General features: G+C 44.1%; 2 protein-coding genes across 3 annotated transcripts in view; both read left to right on the forward strand.

Annotated features, from left to right (window-relative positions):
• Positions 1–1,125: 1,125 nt before the first annotated feature.
• Positions 1,126–9,079, forward strand: mcm2 (minichromosome maintenance complex component 2). Its single transcript, XM_047346548.1, has 20 exons — positions 1,126–1,228; positions 2,260–2,447; positions 2,533–2,705; positions 2,796–2,926; positions 3,002–3,140; positions 3,227–3,324; positions 3,419–3,540; positions 4,760–4,967; positions 5,094–5,228; positions 5,789–5,980; positions 6,060–6,153; positions 6,238–6,316; positions 6,420–6,591; positions 6,874–7,000; positions 7,111–7,223; positions 7,386–7,550; positions 7,637–7,711; positions 7,835–8,017; positions 8,216–8,371; positions 8,609–9,079. The coding sequence occupies exons 1-20, from the start codon at positions 1,223–1,225 to the stop codon at positions 8,717–8,719; spliced, it is 2,667 nt and encodes an 888-aa protein (XP_047202504.1). The 5' UTR covers positions 1,126–1,222; the 3' UTR covers positions 8,720–9,079.
• A 963-nt stretch (positions 9,080–10,042) lies between these two features.
• The window catches only part of podxl2 (podocalyxin-like 2), a 28,577-nt gene continuing 16,032 nt past the window's right edge, over positions 10,043–22,587 (forward strand). The window contains exons 1-5 of one of the 2 annotated variants that reach the window (XM_047348158.1): positions 10,043–10,354; positions 15,879–16,222; positions 16,548–16,884; positions 19,569–19,672; positions 21,943–22,159. In XM_047348158.1, the coding sequence (XP_047204114.1) occupies positions 10,324–10,354; positions 15,879–16,222; positions 16,548–16,884; positions 19,569–19,672; positions 21,943–22,159 (1,033 nt within the window). In that variant the 5' untranslated portion in view covers positions 10,043–10,323. The remainder of the gene's footprint in view (positions 10,355–15,878; positions 16,223–16,547; positions 16,885–19,568; positions 19,673–21,942; positions 22,160–22,587) is intronic. The other variant, XM_047348157.1, reaches the window with a different exon arrangement.

Below are 22,587 nucleotides of genomic sequence, written 5' to 3' on the forward strand. Positions count from 1 at the left end.
TGCATTTTGGTCAAAAACTGAAATATTTTAACATTGCATGATCTCCCTCCTGAGCTGTGGGTCTCTGCAGCTCCTCCAGTTACCATGGGCCTCTTTGGCTGCTTCTCTGGTTAATGCTGTGTTTAGGTTTAGGTGGACGGTAATGCCTTGCTAGGTTTTCAGTTCTGCCATCATGTTTGTATTTTCAGATGATGGATTAAACGGTCCGTGACCCACTGTGGAAGAAGCGGTATAGAAAATGACTGACTGACTGGATTAAACACTGGTCTGTGAGATGTTTAAAGCTTAGATATTGTGTATCCTCATCCTTGACCTGTCCGCTGTGTTTCTTGGTCTCCATGATGCTGTTTGTTAACATCACTCAACAACTGTACTTATAGTGAGACACATACACACGTGAACCCTTTTTTTTACGTATTAGGCATTTAGTTGCACAGGATTTTAAATAGGGGTGTCAAATTATCAGATTTTTACTTGTAGAAATCTTTGATAATATATAAATTTCCTTCCTTCATAGTTATGCACTACTTTGTTCTGGTGTATTATGTAAACTCCCAATAAAACATTTTGCAGTGTCTCTTTCAGGTGACAAAATGTGAATGAAAAAGCAGTGGGGATACTTTTGCATTGAACTCTAAGTAGACCTTGACCCAGATCTGTGTTTTGCTTGCCTTCCGTTCATTTGTTTTGTTAAAACCTCAGGTTTTGTCCTTACTTTTTTCTAAAAGTTGATCCTCAAACATTCAAACACATTAAACTGTGCGCAAATGTATACATCTATATATTATATTTCTGTGTTATAATTTACTTTTTATCACAAAATTAAAACAAAGAAGAACTAAACAGAAAGATATGATGTTTAAAATCGACTAAAAGTAAAAGCAGCCCATATGTTCCCGGGGAAATCAACGTTGCGTCATAAACTCCGCCCAGGTTGAAAAGTGAGACCAAAAAAGTGCGTTTGTTTAACTCCGCGGCGTACACCGCCTCCTTTCCAACACAGTAGTATTACACAGACAGGACAGGCTCAACTGAGTCTGTTTATAAGAGCGAACTAACTGCAGCCCAAGACCACGCCTCATTAAAGATAAACTACCAATAAGAAGTCTTAACGTCAACGTACTCATTTTTCGCGGGCTTTGAGCGTCACGTGGTTGGTTCGCGCGAAAAGTAACTCCCGGCAGGAAGAAGAAGAAGAAGCAGCAGACACAGCAGCGCAGCTATGGCGGTGAGTGAAAACCAGTTAAAACCGATGAAACTAGGCAACGTTTGGGATTCGTTATCAATAAAACAAAAAACTGATTAATAAACCAGGTCTGGCAGCTGCAGTTTTAGTCTTTCTCCGTTTTTTTGTGTTTGTATTGTAGTCGCTGTGATAACGCTGATGGAGAGATCTCGTATAGTAAAAAAAAAAAAAAATGATATTTCGTTTATAATCCCGAATTAAAATTCTTCTAGCTTGTAAATTACATGTTGCTGAAGTTTATTCCTAAATGATGGTTTTAATTCGGCGTTTAAGGAACGTTTTGCGATGTTTGAAAAGGAGAGCTGCCATGTGGCTGCTGAGGGTTAAAGGTGATCAAGTTGGGATCCTTTTATTTAAAGCTGGCGTCGAACAGTAACAGCTGTAATAATGAAATCAGCAGTAAGATTGGCCGTCTTTTTTTTTATTTATTGTTTCAGTCCCTTTATTTTTTGCGTGCTAACATCAGTTGCTGGATGCCACTTCCAGGTATTTTCTAAAAACAGGAGCTGATGACAAACTCGTCGGTCATAAAGGAGCAGGTCTGTCAGGATGAAACGGAAACTAAACGTCAAAAATGCAAACTTTATAATGCATCCCCGCAGCAAATAGTTGACACATGTTCTCATTAATATATTTACTTAGATTTCTCAGACACAAAAACAAAAGAAATAAAACCTGAAAACCATCTGATGGTTCGTAACGTGGAAAAAAAGAAACGGAACATTTTTTCTTCCCCAGTTTTTTTTTTTTGTCTTTTTGTTTTTAAGGGCTAATATCAGTTGTATAAATGTTAATTAAATGACCCGATAACAGAGAAACAGCTCAAATGAAGACACTTTAGATGTCTAAAAGAGAAGAACAATCCTCATGTCTCAAATCATTTGAAAACTAGAATAACAGATCACTTTTATTTAATTTATTTAGATAAAGCCCTGTTTTTAATTCTTTGTCTAAAATAAAGTTTTTAACTGTCAAACCACGGTTAGGTTGACCGAACTCGTGTTGTTTTCCAGGATTCCTCCGAGTCGTTCCACGTGGCCACCAGCCCAAGCCGAGCCCTCATGAGAGGAGACCTGACCTCCAGCCCTGGACGGGACCTTCCTCCCTTTGAGGATGAGTCCGAGGGGCTGCTGGGGGACGGCACCCTGCCTGAGGAGGAGGAAGCTGATGGGGAGGACCTGATTGGGGACGGGATGGAGAGGTAAGGACCAGGTTCTAACACAGCACAGACACTTGTTGGGTTTTTTGGTGCGTCATAGTACCTAATTGCTTTGTTACTCTTTTAGGGACTACCGTGCCATCCCGGAGCTGGATCAGTACGAGGCAGAAGGTTTGGACCTGGGTGACGAGGATCTGTCGGAGCTGTCGCCTGGAGCCCGAAATGCTGCGGAGGAGGCAATGAGGAGGAGGGACAGGGAGCATGGGCTCAGTGGGAGACTGAGGAGAGGACTTCTATATGGTGAGAAGAGCCACAGCGCTCAGAATGATCCACAACATCTTCAATCATCTGCAGGATGCAGGCTGATGCCGTGCTTTTACTTTGTTTCAGACAGTGAAGATGAAGATGACGAGCGTCCCGCTGCCAGACGGAGGCGGTTCCTCGAGCGCGCAGCTGAGGGCATCACAGACGGAGAGGAAGACGAGATGATCGAGAGCATCGAGAACCTGGAAGACATGAAGGTTTGTGATCCCAAAGCTTGTCAGGTTCCGTCTGCGACGCCCCGGACGGGTTTCTAACTGGTTTTCGACCTGCAGGGTCACACTGTGAGGGAGTGGGTCTCCATGGCGGCTCCACGACTTGAGATCTACAACCGCTTCAAGAACTTCCTGCGGACCCACGTGGATGAAAACGGCCACAATGTGTTCAAGGAGAAGATCAGTGACATGTGCAAAGGTAGTTTGGTTTCACGAGGTGATGAAGAGCTGTGTGATGAGTTGCGGTTCTGAATAACCGATCCTTTGTTTTCCTGATGCATGCAGAGAATAAAGAGAGTCTGGTTGTAAACTATGAAGATCTGGCAGCCAGAGAGCACGTTCTGGCTTATTTCCTGCCTGAGGCCCCAACTGAGATGCTGAAGGTGACTTTTGTAATCCTGCTTTACGTTGTCTGTTTTTTCGCAGTTTATTACAAATTTGAATGTCGATCTTTGAATTAAACATCTGTCTTTTCAGATTTTCGATGAAGCAGCAAAAGAAGTCGTCCTCGCCATGTACCCGAAATACGGCCGCATCGCTCATGAGATCCACGTCCGCATCTGTAACCTGCCTCTGGTGGAGGAGATCCGAGCCCTCAGGTATCACCGTTCGCTGCCCTCCCGTGTTCTCATGGCGGTCGAAAAACCTTTCTGCTGCTTCGTTTCCTGCTGACTTCTGATCATTTTACACCGACGGTAGAAAACCAGAACAAAAACTGATTGATTTCATCACTGGACGATTGATTTCATCACTGGACGATTAAAGTGCTCTCTGCTCAGATGTAAACACAGAAGTCTTAATAAGCTCCGAGGGCCTTCTGTAAAGTTTGTGCTTGAAATAATATACCCAAATCTAATTGAGTTTTTCTCAGCAATTACAAACTATTTAACAGTTTGGCGAAGTGCTGTCTGGATGCTATCAGCATGTGGCTTTGTCTAAAGTAAGTCTAAACTAATAGTAGAGGCTGTGGACATGAAGGCTAGAGTCTTGGGCCTGACGCCATGTATCTGTTCGAGATGTAAGCAGGAATCGGTTCTTGAATTGACCTTTCGTGTTGCCGTAGTAGAGATTCCTCGACGCCGCTTAAACACTGAAAGAACCTTCACTGTTTTTAAACTGTTTGGTGAGATGGGAATGATTTGTAAGAACGAGAGAAACCTACGTCTAGCTAATGTTTAGCTGCCAACGATGCGTAGGTTAATATCAGATACCCTGTTTGCACTACGGCTGCAACGAAGGATTATTTTGATAATCGATTAATCTGTTGATTATTGTTTCAATTAATAATCGGATCACAAAAGGTGCTCAATAGGAGAATTAATCTATCTGGAAACAAACAAGGAATTTCTGTACTTTTTTTACATTAAACAAATCAATTCAGTTTTTTCTTCACTCTACAATTATAACAAATTCCTTGAAACTTGTCCTGAGCTGGATGTAGTATCTGGATTTACTGATGGAGGCTCCTCGTTCTCCAGCGCTTTGGTGGGCTCACGTCTGAAGACAGATAGGACTCTATAAAACGTTACCTTCGGGAAAGTCGGTGCTTCACTTTGCATCAATTTGTTAATCAGAAATTTCTGCTTTTAATTTTTCTTTATAGTAAAAATGACTATATAATTTAATTATTCAGAACATCCATAAAAGTAGCAGAAACACTGACTTAACAGTTTCTCTCCTCGCGTTGCAAGACAACAATTTGTGTTTGAGGAACAAAAATCCCAAATCAGTTGGAAATGAAGTCACTGAATAAATCTCTATATTGGGCCGGGGCAGAGGATTAGAACTTACCAGAATCTGACTCCTCCTCCTCCTCAGGCAGCTCCATCTAAACCAGCTGATCCGAACCAGCGGCGTGGTGAGCAGCTGCACCAGCGTCCTCCCTCAGCTCAGCATGGTCAAGTACAACTGTAACAAGTGTAACTTCGTGCTGGGACCCTTCTTCCAGTCCCAGAACCAGGAGGTGAAGCCGGGCTCCTGCCCCGAGTGTCAGTCCCAGGGGCCCTTTGAGATCAACATGGAGGAGGTGAGCTGTTTTCAAGATGGTCGGCTCCAGACTGATGGTAGAACCTCCGGGTTGACGCTAGTGAAACTGTGCAGAGCCATCAGAGTACATGTAACTCTGTAGTAACCGACTGTCTCCCTCTGACAGACGGTGTACCAGAACTACCAGAGGATCAGCATCCAGGAAAGTCCTGGAAAAGTGGCGGCAGGCCGCCTCCCGCGGTCCAAGGACGCTATCTTGCTGGCCGACCTGGTGGACTGCTGCAAGCCTGGAGACGAGATTGTGAGTCGGTCTCCTTAAAAATTCTGATTCTGGGATTTCATGTAGCCTGACGTGAATGAAGTACATAGTTCCTATGCAGTGTGCTTTAATGTAGAGTTTAATTAATTTATTAAGTTCTTTCCAGGCCTGGATAAGTATGGAAAATATTTGTAATTCTAGACTTTATTCCTTGTTTTCTGAATCCATCAGTTTATCCAGTTCTTCATTTGTCCATCCGTGTGTCTGTCCGTCTCTCCGTGCATGCTTTCACGTGCAACCATCAGTAAATCCACATTTTTATTTCAGTTTTACCTATATGTTTCATTGTCCATGCATGTTTTTCTGCATCCATTCATCTCCAGTCTGTTTTTTTTTTTTTTCCAGTTTTATTTTAAATCCTAACCTCTGCAGGAGAAGCTGTGGTATTTTCATAGTTAACCTTTGTAAGGCACTGAGAACTCTGGAACTTGTGAGTCAGGAAACTTTAGTTAAAATGTGAAGGAATCCTGACCCTTAACCAAGTAGAACTTTTTTCTGACTAGAGGACATTTGTTTTAAGATTTGTGTTTTTGTCTCATCAGGAGTTGACTGGAATCTACCACAACAACTACGACGGTTCCCTGAACACGGCCAACGGCTTCCCAGTGTTCGCCACAGTGATCCTGGCCAATCACATCACTCGCAGGGACCAGGGCGTTGCCGTGGCGGAGCTCACAGACGAGGACGTCAAGGCGATCGTTGCCTTGTCGAAGGACGAGCGAATTGGCGAGAGGGTGAGGACTAACGCACTCCTTTCCAGACTGAAGCACAGCTAATCTTTTACTGTTTTAATTCCTACCGTGCTGTCTGCAGATTTTCGCCAGCATCGCGCCGTCCATCTATGGTCACGAGGACATCAAGCGGGCCCTGGCTCTGTCTCTGTTTGGAGGAGAGTCTAAAAATCCAGGTACAGACTCCCAGCTGCGATCCTGACTCCATCTCATCCGTGTCATCCATAAACTCCACTAAGGAGTCGCTCTCTCTCCTGCAGGTGGCAAACATAAGGTGCGTGGTGACATCAACGTGCTGCTGTGTGGAGACCCGGGAACTGCCAAGTCCCAGTTCCTCAAGTAAGACTTGGCTCCTGAGGAACAAACGTTTTCCTGTAGTCTGAGTGTTAGAAGGTTTTAATCCAGATCAGAAACCGTTGAATGGAGACGTTTTCTTCTCCAGGTACGTAGAGAAGGTGGCGAGCCGCGCCGTGTTTACCACGGGTCAGGGGGCGTCCGCTGTCGGCCTGACGGCGTATGTTCAGAGACATCCGGTTAGTCGAGAATGGACGCTGGAGGCCGGAGCGCTGGTGCTGGCCGACCGCGGAGTCTGTCTGATCGACGAGTTTGATAAGGTGAGCCGAGACGCGCTCGGATCCTGATAGCCCGAGCTTTCTTCCTCTTTAACCCGGGCCTACATGTCCTTCTGGGAGACAGATTTTACTGTTTTCATGTTTAATGTTAAAAATTGTTCTTTAATCTCTTAGAATTCATCCAGATCAGTTATAAAAGTGAACATTTTCCAATGTGATTGTTATAGCAATGAAGGAAAACATGTCATATTTGTCTGCATTGTCCAGACGTTATTGGCTCATTTTTTTAATCCGCTGTAAACAAATTTGACCTCTGACCTCCAGATGAATGACGCTGACAGGACGAGCATCCACGAAGCCATGGAGCAGCAGAGCATCTCCATCTCTAAAGCCGGCATCGTCACCTCGCTGCAGGCCAGGTGTACCGTCATGGCAGCTGCCAACCCCATCGGTGCGTCGCCCTACGCTAGTTAATGAGCAGCCCTAAGGTGGTTCCAGCAGTGAGACGGACTGTGTGTGGTCTGCCATCCTCCCTAACTGTTTGCTTTCCTGCATCTCCAGGCGGCAGGTATGACCCGTCCCTCACCTTCGCCGAGAACGTGGACCTGACGGAGCCCATCGTGTCGCGTTTTGACGTGCTGTGCGTCGTCAGAGACACCGTCGACCCCGTGCAGGTGAGCAAACGGCACTTTTTACTTTGAACTCTGAAAAGAAACGTGTCTGAATTATGCGTGTACCTTAATTTAATCTGTTGGATCAAATATCATACGATGTTTTTAAATGATTGAAATAACACAATGCTCCACCACCTCGTCTGGTCTCGTTTATCAACCAAGGATGAGATGCTGGCACGCTTTGTTGTCGGCTCCCACATCAAGCATCACCCTAGCAACAAGGAAGGGGGCGTGGCCTTGGAGGACGTGGTTCTGCCCAACTCGTCCGACGTTCCGTTGATCCCTCAGGAGCTGCTGAGGAAGTACATCATCTACGCCAAAGAGCGGGTACAAGAACACACTGAGACGTGGAACCGAAAATCACTCCAGGTTCATCTGCTCCAATCAAATTATGGGTATTTGTTTTTGTACAGGTTCACCCCAAACTGAACCAAATGGATCAGGACAAGGTGGCTCGCATCTACAGTGACCTTCGCAGGGAGTCGATGGTGAGTCCTCTGAGCTGTTACGGCTGCTGATGTTAAAGCAGGAACGTTCTCCAGCTCTAAGGTTGTTCCCTAAAGACAGAGCTGGAGCTGGATTAACGGATGTTGCTTTGGCGCCCCCTACAGGCCACAGGCAGCATCCCCATCACAGTTCGTCACATTGAGTCCATGATCCGCATGGCCGAGGCGCACGCCAAGATGCACCTGAGGGACTACGTCCTGGAGGACGACGTGAACATGGCCATCAGAGTGATGCTGGAGAGCTTCATCGACACGCAGAAGTTCAGCGTCATGAGGAGCATGAGGAAGGTGCTGTTTCATGTTAGGATGTCAGAATATAAATCTGGTCAAATATTGAATGGTTCCTAGAAGGTCTGGCTGGAAAATATGAAGCTGGACCAGGAGTTTATGTCACATCTCAACATCCTCTGCTCAGTCACTACGACATATCGATAAAAGATCTGCAGATGACAGGCTAACTCTCATCGGTTCCTGTTTACTTGCTAGACGTTCGCCCGCTACCTGGCGTTCCGCAGGGACAACAACGAGCTGCTGCTGTTCATCCTGAAGCAGCTGGTGGCTGAGCAGGTCGCCTACCAGCGAAGCCGGTACGGAGTCCAGAACGACACCATCGAGATCCCGGAGAAGGATCTGCACGACAAGGTACGGAACAACCTTCTGATCCTCAATGCGACCTGAAGTATTTGGCTTTTATTGGACCTGCCAGAGGTTTTCAGTGGGCCTGAACTTTTTCCACATTTTTATTTATTTAGTTATTTCAGTTATTTCCAAGGATTTTATGTTAAAGACGAACACAAAGCGGAGTATGGCTGAAGTGGAAAGAAAATGGGTTTTGAAGGCTACAGCTGATCTTCAGGTTTGTTTTTCTCCTTTTTCCAGGCGAGACAGATCAGCATCCACAACCTGTCGGCCTTCTATGACAGCGAGCTCTTCCGCTCCAACAAGTTCAGCCACGATGCCAAGAAGAAGCTGATCCTGCAGCAGTTCTGAGACGCTCCTGTTCCTTCAGAGAAGCAGGGAAGGAGATGAACCTCGGTTTTCTTCATTTTGGACTCTGGGGGCCTCACGTTCAACCCCAAGGAGCTGAAATGTCCTAATAAACGAGGAACACTGCAGAAGTGTTGCCGCTCATGAGGTTCCTCAGTTTGTAAATAAATGTACATGTTTGATATGAGGATTTCTGCCCCACGTAACAAGATTTTTCTGATTGTAGATGTTTGTAGTTGTGCTCAATGTTAACGAAGCTTAAAGATGGAATATTGTTAAAAAACAAACATAAAACAAAATTTAAAGAGGTTGAAATAACTTGTTATTGTTGGATTGACGCTGATAATAAATGTATTTGCAGAAGTGTTTCTTTTTATATTGACTTTCCTGTAAATAGGTCCGGGTTTGCAGTTCTCAGGACTTTCTGAAGGGACCAGACCTAAGCTGCTCTTCGTGGTTCTGTAGAACTGTACGTTTTGGTTGTTTCTTCCAAATCCTGTTTATTTACGTGTTTAAATGCATCCTTAAAAGGAAAAAGTCCCACATTGAGAAAAACACTCATTGTGACCTCACATCTCCCAGGGTTGGAGCATGTAGAGGTTGTGATCTTCGACCCTTCCTCTGCACGGTTTCTGTAAATCGTGGATGGGTCTCTTATGCTTTTCTCTTCAGCCCATATGCTTTCACCAAGCTTTAGGTCCAGGGACTGAGAGGAGCCATGAAAGAAGGCTGATTATGTCTGGACGACCACTTTTGCGTTGATTTGGCTCACTGATGTGCAGAAAGACCCGTTTTAAGGTTTCTGACAGATTTATATCTAAAATGTCCTGGCGTGATGTCATGCGACCCTAAGGGTCTTTGGAAGAGAAGCAGACCCACAGCATCACAGTTCCTCCCCCGTACATCCAACCCACCTGGAGCGTTTGTGGCTGGAAAGCTCAATCTAGTCTCAACTGACCCACAGTTCCTGTTACAGATCACTTGGTCTGTAGCATCCAATGCTTGTAATGGAAACTCTGTGATGCCTGCAGTTAAAATGGAGCTTTGGAGATTTTTTCTCAGTTCCGGATTTTGAATTATGTGTAGCTTCTTGTCACTGAGTTTTCAAGATCATGTTCATACTTGAACCTCATGTTTTCCTGTCTTTTCCATTTTGAAGAGTGCCCAAGTCGAGACTCAGATAACGTTAAAAAGATTAATTTTCAATTAGATTATGCCACTTCTATAAAAGATTATTTTGTTTAAGGTTTTTTACACACTTTTACCAGAGGTGCAGGAAAAACATGGACCCACCTTTAAAAATTTGCTCTGAGTAAAACTGCGAAATCTAGCGGCCATGAAAGGAAACGTCAACCAGCAGCAAGCCAGCTTTTCTCTGCAGCAGATCTGGATCTGATTCTGGTTCTGACCGCAGCTCCTCCTCATCTCCCTGCACAACCAGAGCCGTCTGTGTACGTGAACACCGCAGCCTGGCAGCCGTCAACCCCGCACGCCGTCAGGGCATGAAGCGGCCGTGAAGGCTCCGTTGTCCCGCTGAACATCCAGGGAGCATCCGCAGCTGATTCCCGGGAGATCGGAGAGGAGGCGGAGGGAGCACTGCAGCAGACATGCCGGGCCTGGTCATCATCACGCTGATCGGTTAGTCTCATGTGTTTCATTCATTCACCTCCCTCCTGTTTCCTTCAGCTTTGGCCAATAATAGCTGCAGCGAGGAAATAATGCGGTTTATTTATACACGAAAAACGCAAAAATAAGACAGAAAATTCTTAAAAAACAGAGGATCGTAAAATGTCTGCAGAGCATTAAATGCGGGTAACTTTACATAAACAGAGCTGTTGATGCTGCAGCATAAATCATGTTATATATGAGGGTGTAGCTTGCATGCATTGTGTTTTAATAAAGTGGATGCAGCACACACACACACACACACACACACACACACACACACTGCAGTATCTGATAGTCACACACTATCCTGGCCAAGATCCAAGTTTTAACTGTTGCATTAAAGACCATCAGTGGTTCTGCAGCACCACACACACACAGAAATGACACGTTTTTAAATCAAATCTTTATATTAGAATATTTAATAATGTTTTTTATGTTGTGTTTTGGGGAAGCTTATTTAAGAATGTGAGAGTTTTTAACCAGGATGTTGTGTTTTTGTTGCACTTCCTGTCTGGTTAACTATTACAACTTGCAAACATATTAATTACAGCCAAGGGCAAAAAACAACAGCAAATATAAAAGAAAGGAGCTGCCCATGCTGTTAAAGGCTGCAGGTTGATTGAGTTTGTAAACTTTATTACTACCCACCCAATAAATTCCCAGTTTAAATCAACCTCACCTTCATAACTTGAACTTAAATTGCTAATATATAAAAAAACTTTTTACACACATTTTTAATAGTTTTCTAATTGATGAATTGCTCAAGATGTTTCTTTGATTGGGTTTTGGGCTGATGTAGCTCTGGAGGTGGGTGTGGAAAAAACCCATTAAAAAAATAAATTAAAATAATCTTGGCAGATTATGATGCTGCTGAATCAGCAAGCCAAGCTGAGACCAACCGAGCCCCAGCAACCGCAGCCCAACCATAAGGGTCTAACCACCGACCCCCCAAGGTCTGGCTTCGGGAGGTTATCTCTAATCCAGATGAGGTTCACCGGTTGACTGAGATTGTGAAATCACTCTTAGGCTGAATTGTAGTTTCAGGCCAGTTTTTCACTGTACACCCTGTCAGGAGCTAAAGAACGAGAAAACATAACCACCAAGATCATAGGGGTAGTCAGACCCCTTCAACACATACTAGGACTCTGCTCCCTGCAGGTCAGAAGCCTGTCTGAGTACAGGCGTAGGAACGACTCCAGAATGGGCTGGAGAGTTTTGTTGGTGAGAGGGATATCTTGGCTTTCCTCATGGATGGATGGATGAAGATGAATCCCACTTCAGTCTAAAATGCTGACATTCAATTTAAAATCTGTGTCAGATGGACAGTATTTTTATGCCAAACAAAACTCAAGGTAAAATGTGCTTACTGTAGAGATTATTGTCATGTCCTGTCATGGTTGATCTCTTAGTCTTTTTCCTTATCAGGCTTTTAAAAACGTTGAGAATGCCCTGAACTTACCAAATGCTCCTACAGCTGAAACATAATCTTGTTTTTTAGCCTTGTGTGTTGTTAACAGTGCGCTGTAGCTGTAGTCCTGCATGGAGTAGCCCCATAGCTCAATGGTAGAGCAGAAACACAATGGGCAGAGTCCTCAATCGTCCCTGGTTTGATTCCCGGCCCCTGGGCCATTTGCTGCATGTCTTTTCCTTCTCCCTGCCCTCCTTCCTGTCTACTGATGATCACTAGTACCAGAAAAACCTTTAAAAAGACTAATTATTGAATAACTTATGCATATGTGGTGAACCTGTGGAGAGCTGTTTATTGTACAGAAGAAAAAATTCTGTTTGTTGAAAATGTTTATTTTCAAAATGGCAGTAGCTTAAAAAGAGAGATAGGTGGCGCCCCACTGGGTGCCAGTTCATGACTGCATTTCTCTGTAATGGAAAAAACTACAAACAGCCAACTTTGTCTTACTTTTGAATAAGAATAAAAGTTCTCGCTGTTTGTACACAGCTGACTGACAGCTTATAGCGAGTGGAAACGGTGGAGTGCTACTATAAACTACATAAAACCAGAGGAAGCCCTGTACTTTCTGTAACTTTAAAAAACAGTGAAACCTGGAAGTGACTCAAAGATTTTCCTGTCAAAATCTGAATCTTCATTTGAAAGTTTGTGTAGCTGAACTGATATACATTTATTACACCATCTGTTCGACTAAACCTCTATCCTTTTTTATGCAGAAAGTGTGTTTCTTCACCAGTTCTTTTAACCTTCTGGAGACGTCTGATTAGGGTGTGATGGGGATAATGGGATGAGCACTTCGGAGATATTTGGGGGAGGGTTACAGATTCTCATAATCCGCTCTGTGGGTTTTTTACGGCTTTAGACTGAACAAGATGTCCTCTGTGTCAGATTTTCTCACCCATGTTAGTGTTTATGGAAATGGATCTCCTGATAAACAATAAATGCCAGAAATAAGCGTGAGAACTAATGCAAGGTAACAAGAAAGATTACAGGAGTGAAAATAAAGAGGTGTGAGTTTTAAAAGCCTGAAAGCATCCCATCATCTACAGTTGCTCATGTTTTGTAGATAAAAGCAGAATATGGTTACATCAATAAACAAGGACAACTACAGGAATCTGAAAAAAGGGTCAAATTTTAATCTGTGCAGAACAACAAAATGTAATAAAACAAAAAGTGTGGGTAGAGGCACATACCAGAAATTAATTGATTTTGTAATTAGGGTTGTTTTTGTGTTTTTTCTAAGACTCAGTTAAAGTTTTATTATAGATGTCTCTGATCTCCAGGAATGAGAGGATCCTCTTTCTTTCGTTTCTGACTCGGTAGTTTTAGAAGGAGATGGATCTAAAGCCACCCAATTGGATCTCCTGTCCACCGGGACACAAACACCTGAATCTGTCTGCCCTTTCATCCTTTACCTCCATCTTCCATCCAACCTTCTCTCTCTGTCTCTAGAGCTGCTCACTGGATCAGTAATTCAGTTTTTTGTTAAAAACCTCTGTGAAGGGGAATTTTCATTTTTATTTTAAGAAATGCATCTACATTTTACATTAAAACCAACAAAAAGGTGAAACAAAACCAAATGGTTTTCCCGACCCTGTGTGCAGCATTAAACTGCAATTTCCTGAACATACGTTTCTCACAGTGACACATGGTAGTGGCAGCATCATGGTGTGGGGAGGATTTTTCTCAGCAGCGACAGAGAAGCAGGAAGCATGAAGTTTTCATGTTCTCCCTGTGCATGCATGGGTTCTCTCCAGGTACCCCGGCTCCCTGCCACAGTCCAAAAACATGACTGCTAGGAAAATTGATCTCTCTAAGCTGTCCTTAGGTATGATTGTGTGTGAGGCTGCTTGTCCTGTGCATCGCTGTGATGGACTGGCGACCTGTCCAGGGTGATAGTTTAAGAAAAGCTCAGTCAGTAGCTGTGAACTGGTGAATCAGTTCGGGCCTCAGACCATGTGGGCTCTGGTGTTGGATCTGAGAGATTAACATGTTTCAGACATGTTGGACATGATGGTGTAATCAGCTCAGTCACCCTCTGAGGTCAGACAGCCATCTGGGGTCCCAGACAGAGACCACCATGAGACGCAGGACTGTGACCAGAGATATGATATTAGTGATTAATGGCAGATGAGTGAGTGATCTGAGTGGTGTCAGTAAGTGAACGTCTGAGCACACCTTGTAAAAGGGTTTATAAAGCCTTCATCTTTTATTTCAGTAACACTCTCACATCAATAAAAAAGAAAAAATGCACGTTAATAAATATTTTTACTAAATCACCAGAATCCATCTGCAGCAGTTAATGAACAGTTCAGATAAGATGTAATGTCACAATAATCTAATAACTGATCAGAATAACAAGCAGTTTCTAAATTAGTGTAAAGAACTAATTCCCAACACTGAGGAACGAGGAGACGTGCATTAATGCAGAAAGCCGACATGTATTAAATGTCTCTGGGTTTTTATAATGTTGGGGAATATAAAAAACAAACTGGATGAGTCTGCAGCGAGTCAGTGTTTAAACAGTGAATTAAATCATTTTCATTTATATTGCAGACAACAGAGAGCTTTTATCCTCTCTGGCATTATAAGCTGGTGTCACAGAACCAAACACTCATTAATGTGATCCCTATTTGTTAATCAGGCTGGTTTTTATTTGTACCGTAGAGTTTAAACTCTTGACAGGTTATTTTTTTCCTTCCGTTTGCTGACGGTCAGATTTCTGTCTCCTTCCATCGATCTGCTTGTTTGTTGAGTTTTACAGCAAAGCACAACTTTAATCCACCCTCTCCATCATTGCTTTTCTGCAATTAAATATTTAAAATGTGGCTGTGTGTGTTCCCAACACAGTGGAAAACATCATTTGGCCTTTTTTACTCCATTTACATGTAGTTCATATAAAAACATGTCTGTTTTTTGGAAAAGTTCTAGTATGTTTTTGCTTTTATTAAGATTTTGCAGACCGGTGTTGCTGAGAGCGCCTTTTTTAGGATCCTTAACTGGCTCCTTGTAAAACACACATTTTATATATCTTAAGTGTCCCAGACAAAATGTTAGATTAATAAGGTTAAACTTGGAGGAAATAATAAACAGACAACCAGGGTAAACATTGAGTAATCTTTGCACATTTTCATTTTCCAGCCTCCTTACTGTTGTTTACAGGACATGCGTTGGGAAAACTTAGTACCCCTATGAGTCGTGTATAATGTCCCACTCTTCAGTGCTTGCATGACCCAGTTCGGTCCAAGCTGCATCTGGGGGACAGATGTCCTCACATTTAACTAGAATACTTTGGTATTCAGTGGAGTTCAAGGTCAACTCATTGACTCCAAGGTGTCCAGGCTCTGTGACTTGCAGAACAAGCCCAAATCATTAGCCCTCTGCCACTGTGCTTGACAGAGTGAGGTGTTTGTCGAAAGGGCAGATTAAGCTTTGCAGACTTTAATCATGCTGCCAAAGTCTTTTTTTTTTTTTTTTTTTTTTAAAGGACTTTTTCTTTCTTTCTTTCTCTTTCTTAACAACCCATTTGTGTTCAGTTTTTCTACCTGTGCAGCAATGAACTTTAACATTAACCAGACTAGCTGAGGCTCTAGAGCCTGGGGTGGATACCTTTTTTTTTTTTTTTTTTTTGTAATTTCCTTGAGCATTGTACGCTCTGACGTTCAGTGGGACGTCCTCTCCTGCTAAGATAAGCAGCTGTCTTCAATGTTTTCCACCTATAAATGGAATTCAAATAGTTTGCATGTGGCTTTAGAACCCCTCCCAGATTGATGGGCAGCAACAGTTGCTTCTCTAAGGCCATTGCTGATGCCTTTCCGTCTTGGCATCATGATAACTCACACAAGTTTGCTTCAGAGCAACAACCTGCCAAAACTCCAATTTTATTTGATCTAATTTCTTTTAACATGTAGTTTACTTGTACAAGTTATTACATAACATGTCCTAACATGTCATAACAGGTTTCCATGTAGTAAATCTTTAATTTCTGCTGTTGCATTCCTCGGCTGTATTTTTCTCTCCGCTCCGCAGCTCTCCTGTCCAGCCCAGAAACTTTCACACGTGGGTCATCCCAGCGTGTCATACCACTCAGACTTCCGCTGGCTCCTCTGCTTCCAAGTGAAGCCCAAGCCCAGTCACGTTTAATCCAGGAATTAGTCAGAACCAAGCGCCACTCAGCCCGTGAGTTAGTCCGTGCTCAGCCTCATTTGGTTCATGACATGGGCTGGCCGGAGATCCATGAAACGTCCCGCTCACAAACCAAGGTGGAGTCAGCGAATTCCTCTGCACTGAACTATCCCCCCTCCGTAAACCAGGATGTAGTCAGGACCCATGCTGCAGTGGATGAAAGCCTGGATGTGGAAGATGTGATGGAGGTGAGGAATCTAAATGACTACTCATCTTGTTTTATTAATCTTTAAATGGTTTAATACACGATAGAGTCTCCTAAATATGACTCGTAATTTAATACACTTTGGACATGATTTGCTTTTTTTGTTGGATTACAGGTGGTTTGTTAAGTTTTGTGTCCATGCATCATTACAGCAAACTTTAATGTTAAACACAAACTATTTTTACCCCTGCTTCCACTCCATTGGAAAGCAGGTTGGGAACTACATGGAGGCCAAACTTTAGAAGTTCAAGTAGTACAAATACTTTTGCAAAGCACTGCAGTTCACCTTCTATGTTTCCACGTTTTAGCAAATGATTCACTTGGCGGTCCCGCTGGATGCAGAGAACAACAGAAGACACCTAGATCCCACCGAGTCAGGTGGGCCAGGAGCCGGCGATACCTCCCAGGAGGCTTCTGGCTTCGATGGGATGGACACAGAGGACAGAGAGAGAGGAGAAGAAGGAGAAGAGGACCAAGACAGGAGAGGAGGGGAGGAGGAAAGGGAGAGATTTGTAGAAGACAGAGAGAGAAGAGAAGGAGATGTTACAGAGGAGGAAGATGAGAAGGAACAAGGAACAGATGAACACAGCGTCTCAGAAGCCTTGGAAGTTAATCACACAACACCAGATCTGGATGCTTTAATCGGTTAGTAACAGTAACTTTCTTTTTGTAAACACAACCTTAGCCAATGATGCTGCTTCATGTCAAATACTCGTACTTGTATTCGTTGTACTCATCGCCTTCGGCTTTATCCGGGACCGGGTCGTGGGGGCAGCAGACTCAGCAGAGACGCCCAGACGTCCCTCTCCCCAGACACCTCCTCCAGCTCCTCCGGGTGGAGCCCAAGGCGTTCCCAGGCCAGCCAAGAGAGATAGTCCCTCCAGCGTGTCCTGGCCCGTCCCCTGGGCCTCCTCCTGGTGGGATGTGCCTGGAACACCTCCCGAGGAAGGCGTCCAGGTGGCATCCGGTATAGATGCCCGAGCCACCTCAACTGGCTCCTCTCGATGTGGAGGAGCAGTGGCTCTACTCCGAGCCCCTCCTGGATGGCCGATCTCCTCACCCTATCTCTAAGGGAGTGCCCGGCCACCCTACGGAGGAAGTTCATTTCAGCCGCTTGTATCCGTGATCTCGTTCTTTTGGTCATGACCCAAAGTTCATGGCCATAGGTGAGGGTAGGAACGTAGACCGACCGGTAAATTGAGAGCTTTGCTTTTCGGCTCAGCTCTCTCTTCACCACAACGGACCGGCACAGCTCCCCCATTACTGTGGCAGCCGCACCAATCCGCCTGTCGATCTCCTGCTCCATTCTTCCCTCACTCATGAACAAGACCCCGACATACTTGAACTCCTCCACTTTGGGATTAATAAAGTATTTTTGAATTGAATTTGAATTGAATTGAGGCAGGACAACCCCTCCAGCCCTTGGCTGCGACTAGAAATCCTGTCCATAAAAGTTATGAACAGGACCGGTGACAAAGGGCAGCCCGGAAACAGGTACGACTTAGTGCCGCCAATGCGGACCAAACTCCTGCTCTGCTCGTACAGAGACCGGATGACCCCTAATAAAGGGCCCCAGATTCCAGACTTCTGGAGCACCCCCCACAGGGCACCACGAGGGACACAGTCGAATGATTCTCCAGGTCCACAAAACACATGTGGACCGGTTGGGCAAACTCCCATAAATCCTCGAGTACTCTGTAGAGGGCATATAGCTGGTCCAGTGTTCCACGGCGAAAACCACACTGCTCCTCCTGAAGCAGAGGTTCGACTAGCGGCCGGACTCTCCTCTCCAATACCCTGGCGTAGGCCTTACCAGGGAGGCTGAGGAGTGTGATCCCCCTGTAGTTGGCAGGCACCGCAGACCTTACGGCCGCGGCTATGGGCAGCAGCATCGACAATAGACGTGGAGAACATGGTCCACTCAGACTCTATGTCTCCAACATCGCCCGGGATCTGGTCAAAGCTCTTCCAGAGGTGGGAGTTGAATACATCCCTGGCCGAGGGCTCAGCCAGACATTCCCAGCAGACCCTCACTATGCGTTTGTGCCTGCCAAGTGTGTCCGGCTTTCTCCTCCTCCAGCGGATCCAACTCACCACCAGGTGGTGATCAGTGGACAGCTCAGCCCCTCTCTTCACCCGAGTGTCCAAAACATGCGGCCGAAGGTCTGATGATACGACAACAAAGTCGATCATTGACCTCCTGCCAAGGGTGTCCTGGTGCCAAGTGCACTGATGGACACCCTTATGTTTGAACATGGTGTTCGTTATGGACAATCCGTAACTAGCACAGAAGTCCAATAACAAAACACCGCTCGGATTCAGATTGAGGCCATTCCTCCTCCAAATCCTCTTGCACCAGTCCCTCACGGTTCCCCCTGGAGGTGGTGGGCCCACTGGGGGATTGGCCTCGCGTCTCTCCTCCGGGTCGCACGAGGAACAACCCAGCCACCAGGCGCTCTCTGACGGGTCCCGACCCCAGGCCTGGCTTCAGGGTGGGACCTCAGCTCCGCCATACCGGGCGACGTCACGTGCCTCAATCGTATAGTCCTCATGAGGGTCTCTTGAACCGCTCTTTGTCTGACCCGTCACCTAGAGCCTATTTGCCATGGGAGACCCTACCAGGGGCATTTAAGCCTCAGACAACATAGCCTCTAGGATCATTCGGACACTCAAACCCCTCCACCACGTTAAGGTGGCGGTTCAAGGAGGGGTCATGTCAAATATTTTGCCAAAAACCAATGTGAAGCTATTATTCTCCTTTCTATGGAGCGTTCAATTACAGTAAGTTTCTGTTGCTGCTGCAAGCCAAAGAACCAAAATTCAGAGGCTTCAGTTTTCAGCAACGGTGGCGGCAGTGGTAGGGGTTTGTCCTATAACTGGTGGGTTGCCGGTTTGAATCTCCGCCCTGTCTGTCTCAGTCGTTGTGTCGTTGGGCAAGACACTTCACCCACCTTTCCTGCTGATGGTGGTCAGAGGGCGGATTGGCGCCAATTGTATGGCAGCCTAACTTCTCTCAGTCTGCCCCAGGGCATCTGGGGCAGACTGAGAAGGCAGACTCTTTTTTGCACCATTAAGTCTCTTACTTTGGTAATTTAAAACAGATTTACTTGTTGTTTATTGCTAAATTGTTATTAAATGTCTTAATATCAGCAGACATGTGAGCTTCTGCACCTGATTCAATATAACCATCAGACAACTTAACAACTGGATTTATTTATGTTCTGAATCAGCACTTAAAACTCATGTTTTCCCATAAGCACTCAATAAAAAGACTTGGACCGCATGCATGTCAGAAACACGTGTTTTTGACATGCGTGTTTTTGACACAGGCTACACGTCCTCTTTCCATCCATCCAAGGAGCCCAGCAGGCCCTTTCTAACCGAAACACATGATTACAGGCATCAAGAGCTTCGTGGTCCCCCAGTCTTGGAGGTAAGGACAGAGACATGTGTCCACATCCTTTTTAGCAACCAATAAATGCTTTATTTTTGTTCTTTACTGCAATTAATTTTAGCAATGAATCTTATTTATAAATAAAACAGTTCAATGAACTGTGTTGCAGCAGATTTTCATCCTTTTGCACAACAGGTTTAGAAATTCTCAGGTTGGGAACTTCCTCTCTTCCTGACTGCTGGCACATCACAACCTTTAGAGAAAATGTATAAAAGCTTTGCCCAATAACTAAATTTTGTACACTTGTTTAATTTAGGAAAACATTTTAGGATTCATCTACCAAACAGGACAATGGGGTGTCTTAATTTGGAAAAACAGTAGGTTGGAAACCTACTAGTGGCAGCTCAATTGCAGTAAATCAGTTATAGAGATCACTGAATGTTTTGTTCTTGACCTGAAGGATCAAATACAAACTTCTTGCTGCAACAACCTGTAAATTATGCTATTTTAGTGCAGGAGCATCTTGTAAGCAAACTGTAGACAGAGGTTTCTGTGTGTTAGAGAGGGTCTGCTACTTATAATAAACGTTCTGCCTTCCATGCTGCAGCAGAACAACGTTAAACTTTATAGAAATAAGTGTGCTGAAGAGGCAGATATTGCAACTTATTTGTTCTCTGATAAACAAGTGCAGCATCAAAAGACTTCAGGACATAATTTACTGTAAATTAATATTGCAACATGTTGTTTTCTTCAAATACACAAAACAGGTACATCTCAAAGAATTAGAAAATCGTGGAAAAAGTTCAATATTTTTTGTCCATCATTTCATAAAGAGAAACTCATATATTATATGGATTCATCACACATTCAGTGAAATATTTTAAGCTTTTATTTGTTGTAATTTTGATAATTATGGTTTCCATAAAATGTAAACTTAAAATTCAGTGTCTCAGGAAATCAGAATATTACATAAGATCAATAAAAAATGATATTTTAAACACACATGACTTGGTTGGGGCTCCTTTTGCAATTACTACATCAGTGCAGCGTGGCATGGCGATGATCAGTCTGTGGTTCTACTGAGATGTTCAGGAAGCCCAGGTTGCTTTGATAGTGGCCTTCAGGTCATCTTCATTGTTGGTTCTGGTGTCTCTTATCTTCCTCTTGACAATTCTACATAGATTCTCTCTAAGGTTCTGGTCAGCCCAGTTTACTGGCCAATCAAGGACAGTACCACCATGGTCATTGAACCAAATTTTGGTACCTTTGGCAGTGTGGGCTGTTACCAGGTTCTGCTGGAAAATGAAACCATGATCTCCTTAAAGCTTGTCAATAGCAGGAAGCATGAAGTGCTCTAAAATGTCCTGTTAGATGGCTGTGTTGGCTCTGGACTTGAGAAAACCCAGTGGACCAGAACCAGCAGATGATATGGCACCCCAAATCCTCACTGACTGTGGAAACGTCACACTGTACGTCAAGCAACATGGATTCTGGACCTCTCTCTCCCTTCAGACTCTGGGACTTTAATTTCCAAAGGAAATGCAAACTGTACTTTTATCTGAAAAGATGACTGTGGACCACTGAGCTGCAGTACAGTTCTTTTTCTCCTTAGCCCACGTGAGACGCTTGTAGCCAATGTATATGATTCATCTGTGCATAGTGGCCCTTGATGCGTTGACTCCAGCCTCAGTCCATTCCTGCAGAAACTCCCCCAAATTCTTGAATGGATTTTGTTTGACAATCCTGCCGGTGCATCTTTCCTACAACATTTTTCCTTCCACTTAACTTTCCACTGATATGCTTGGACGCAGCACTCTGAACAACCAGCTTCTTTAGCAATGACCTTTTGTGGCTTACTGTTAATGACTGTTTGCTGGACATCTGTCCAGTCCGCAGTCTTCTCCGTGACTGTGTAGCCTACTGACCCAGACTGAGAGACTATTTGGAGGCTCAGGAAACCTTGGCAGGTGTTTTAATTTCATTAGCTGATTAGAGTGGGACACCAGGAGTTTCCAATTTTTTAATGTTTTACAATATTCAAATTTTCTGAGACACTGAATTTAGTATTTTTATTCTTTGGAAGCCACAATCATCAAGATTACAAGAAATAAGGGATTCAAATATTTCACTCTGTGTGATTAATCTATAGAATATATGAGTTTCTTTTCTTTTTTCCTGCAATTAGAAGTGTCGAAAAAGGGTTGTTTGCAAAACTTTCAATGAGAGAACATCTAAAACATCAACCATGTCTTCATCATCCACTGCCCTCACTTTGTTTGTCTTCCTTTCATCTGACATCGGCCATCCAGATGAGTCCTTTAGAGAAAGATCTGCGGACAGCGGAGAAAGACGAAGACATTCAGTCCAGTGGCTACGGAGTCCTCCGTTCCTCAGTCACTGCAGCTCAAACATCTACACCTTCTGCTGCTCCTGCTGATCGAGCTGTTTCTGCAGCCACTGATGGAACGGCCACTCCAGAGACCGGCACAGGAACTGACTTTGGACTTCTGGGAAGTTATACAAAAGGTACAATCTAACCAATCGAATGACTGAATGAAGAATTTCCCCCTTTTCTCCTGTTTTTCCTTTTTTGCTGCTCTTAAATGCTTCAGATCATCAAACAAATTTTAATATCAAACAACGATAATCTGTGCAAATACAAAAAATGGTTTTCAAATATTTAAATTAAAAAGGGAATAAAGCTATTCAAGCTAATCTGACTCTATGTGTGGAATAAAAGTAGTTTCCCCCAAAACCTCATAACTGGTGGTTCCACTCTTGCAGCAACATCTGCCGTAAAGCACGTGTGATAACTGGTACTGACTTTTTTTCTGCCAAATGTTTTTATTTGAGCCAAACTGGAGGGAAGCCTGTTCGAGGTCATTTCACAACATCTCAATCAGATTTAAGTCCAGACTTTGACTTGGCCATTACAAAACCTTCAACTTGTTTTT

This window comes from Girardinichthys multiradiatus, chromosome 20 (genome assembly GCF_021462225.1).
Source record: "Girardinichthys multiradiatus isolate DD_20200921_A chromosome 20, DD_fGirMul_XY1, whole genome shotgun sequence".
NCBI lineage: Eukaryota > Metazoa > Chordata > Actinopteri > Cyprinodontiformes > Goodeidae > Girardinichthys > Girardinichthys multiradiatus.

Excerpts from the sequence above, each read along its gene's own strand:
- mcm2 (XM_047346548.1), top strand. Across the intron at positions 3,141-3,226 it reads GATCAGTGACATGTGCAAAG|AGAATAAAGAGAGTCTGGTT; the intron begins GTAGTTTGGTTT and ends TGATGCATGCAG. Across the intron at positions 5,229-5,788 it reads GCAAGCCTGGAGACGAGATT|GAGTTGACTGGAATCTACCA; the intron begins GTGAGTCGGTCT and ends TTGTCTCATCAG.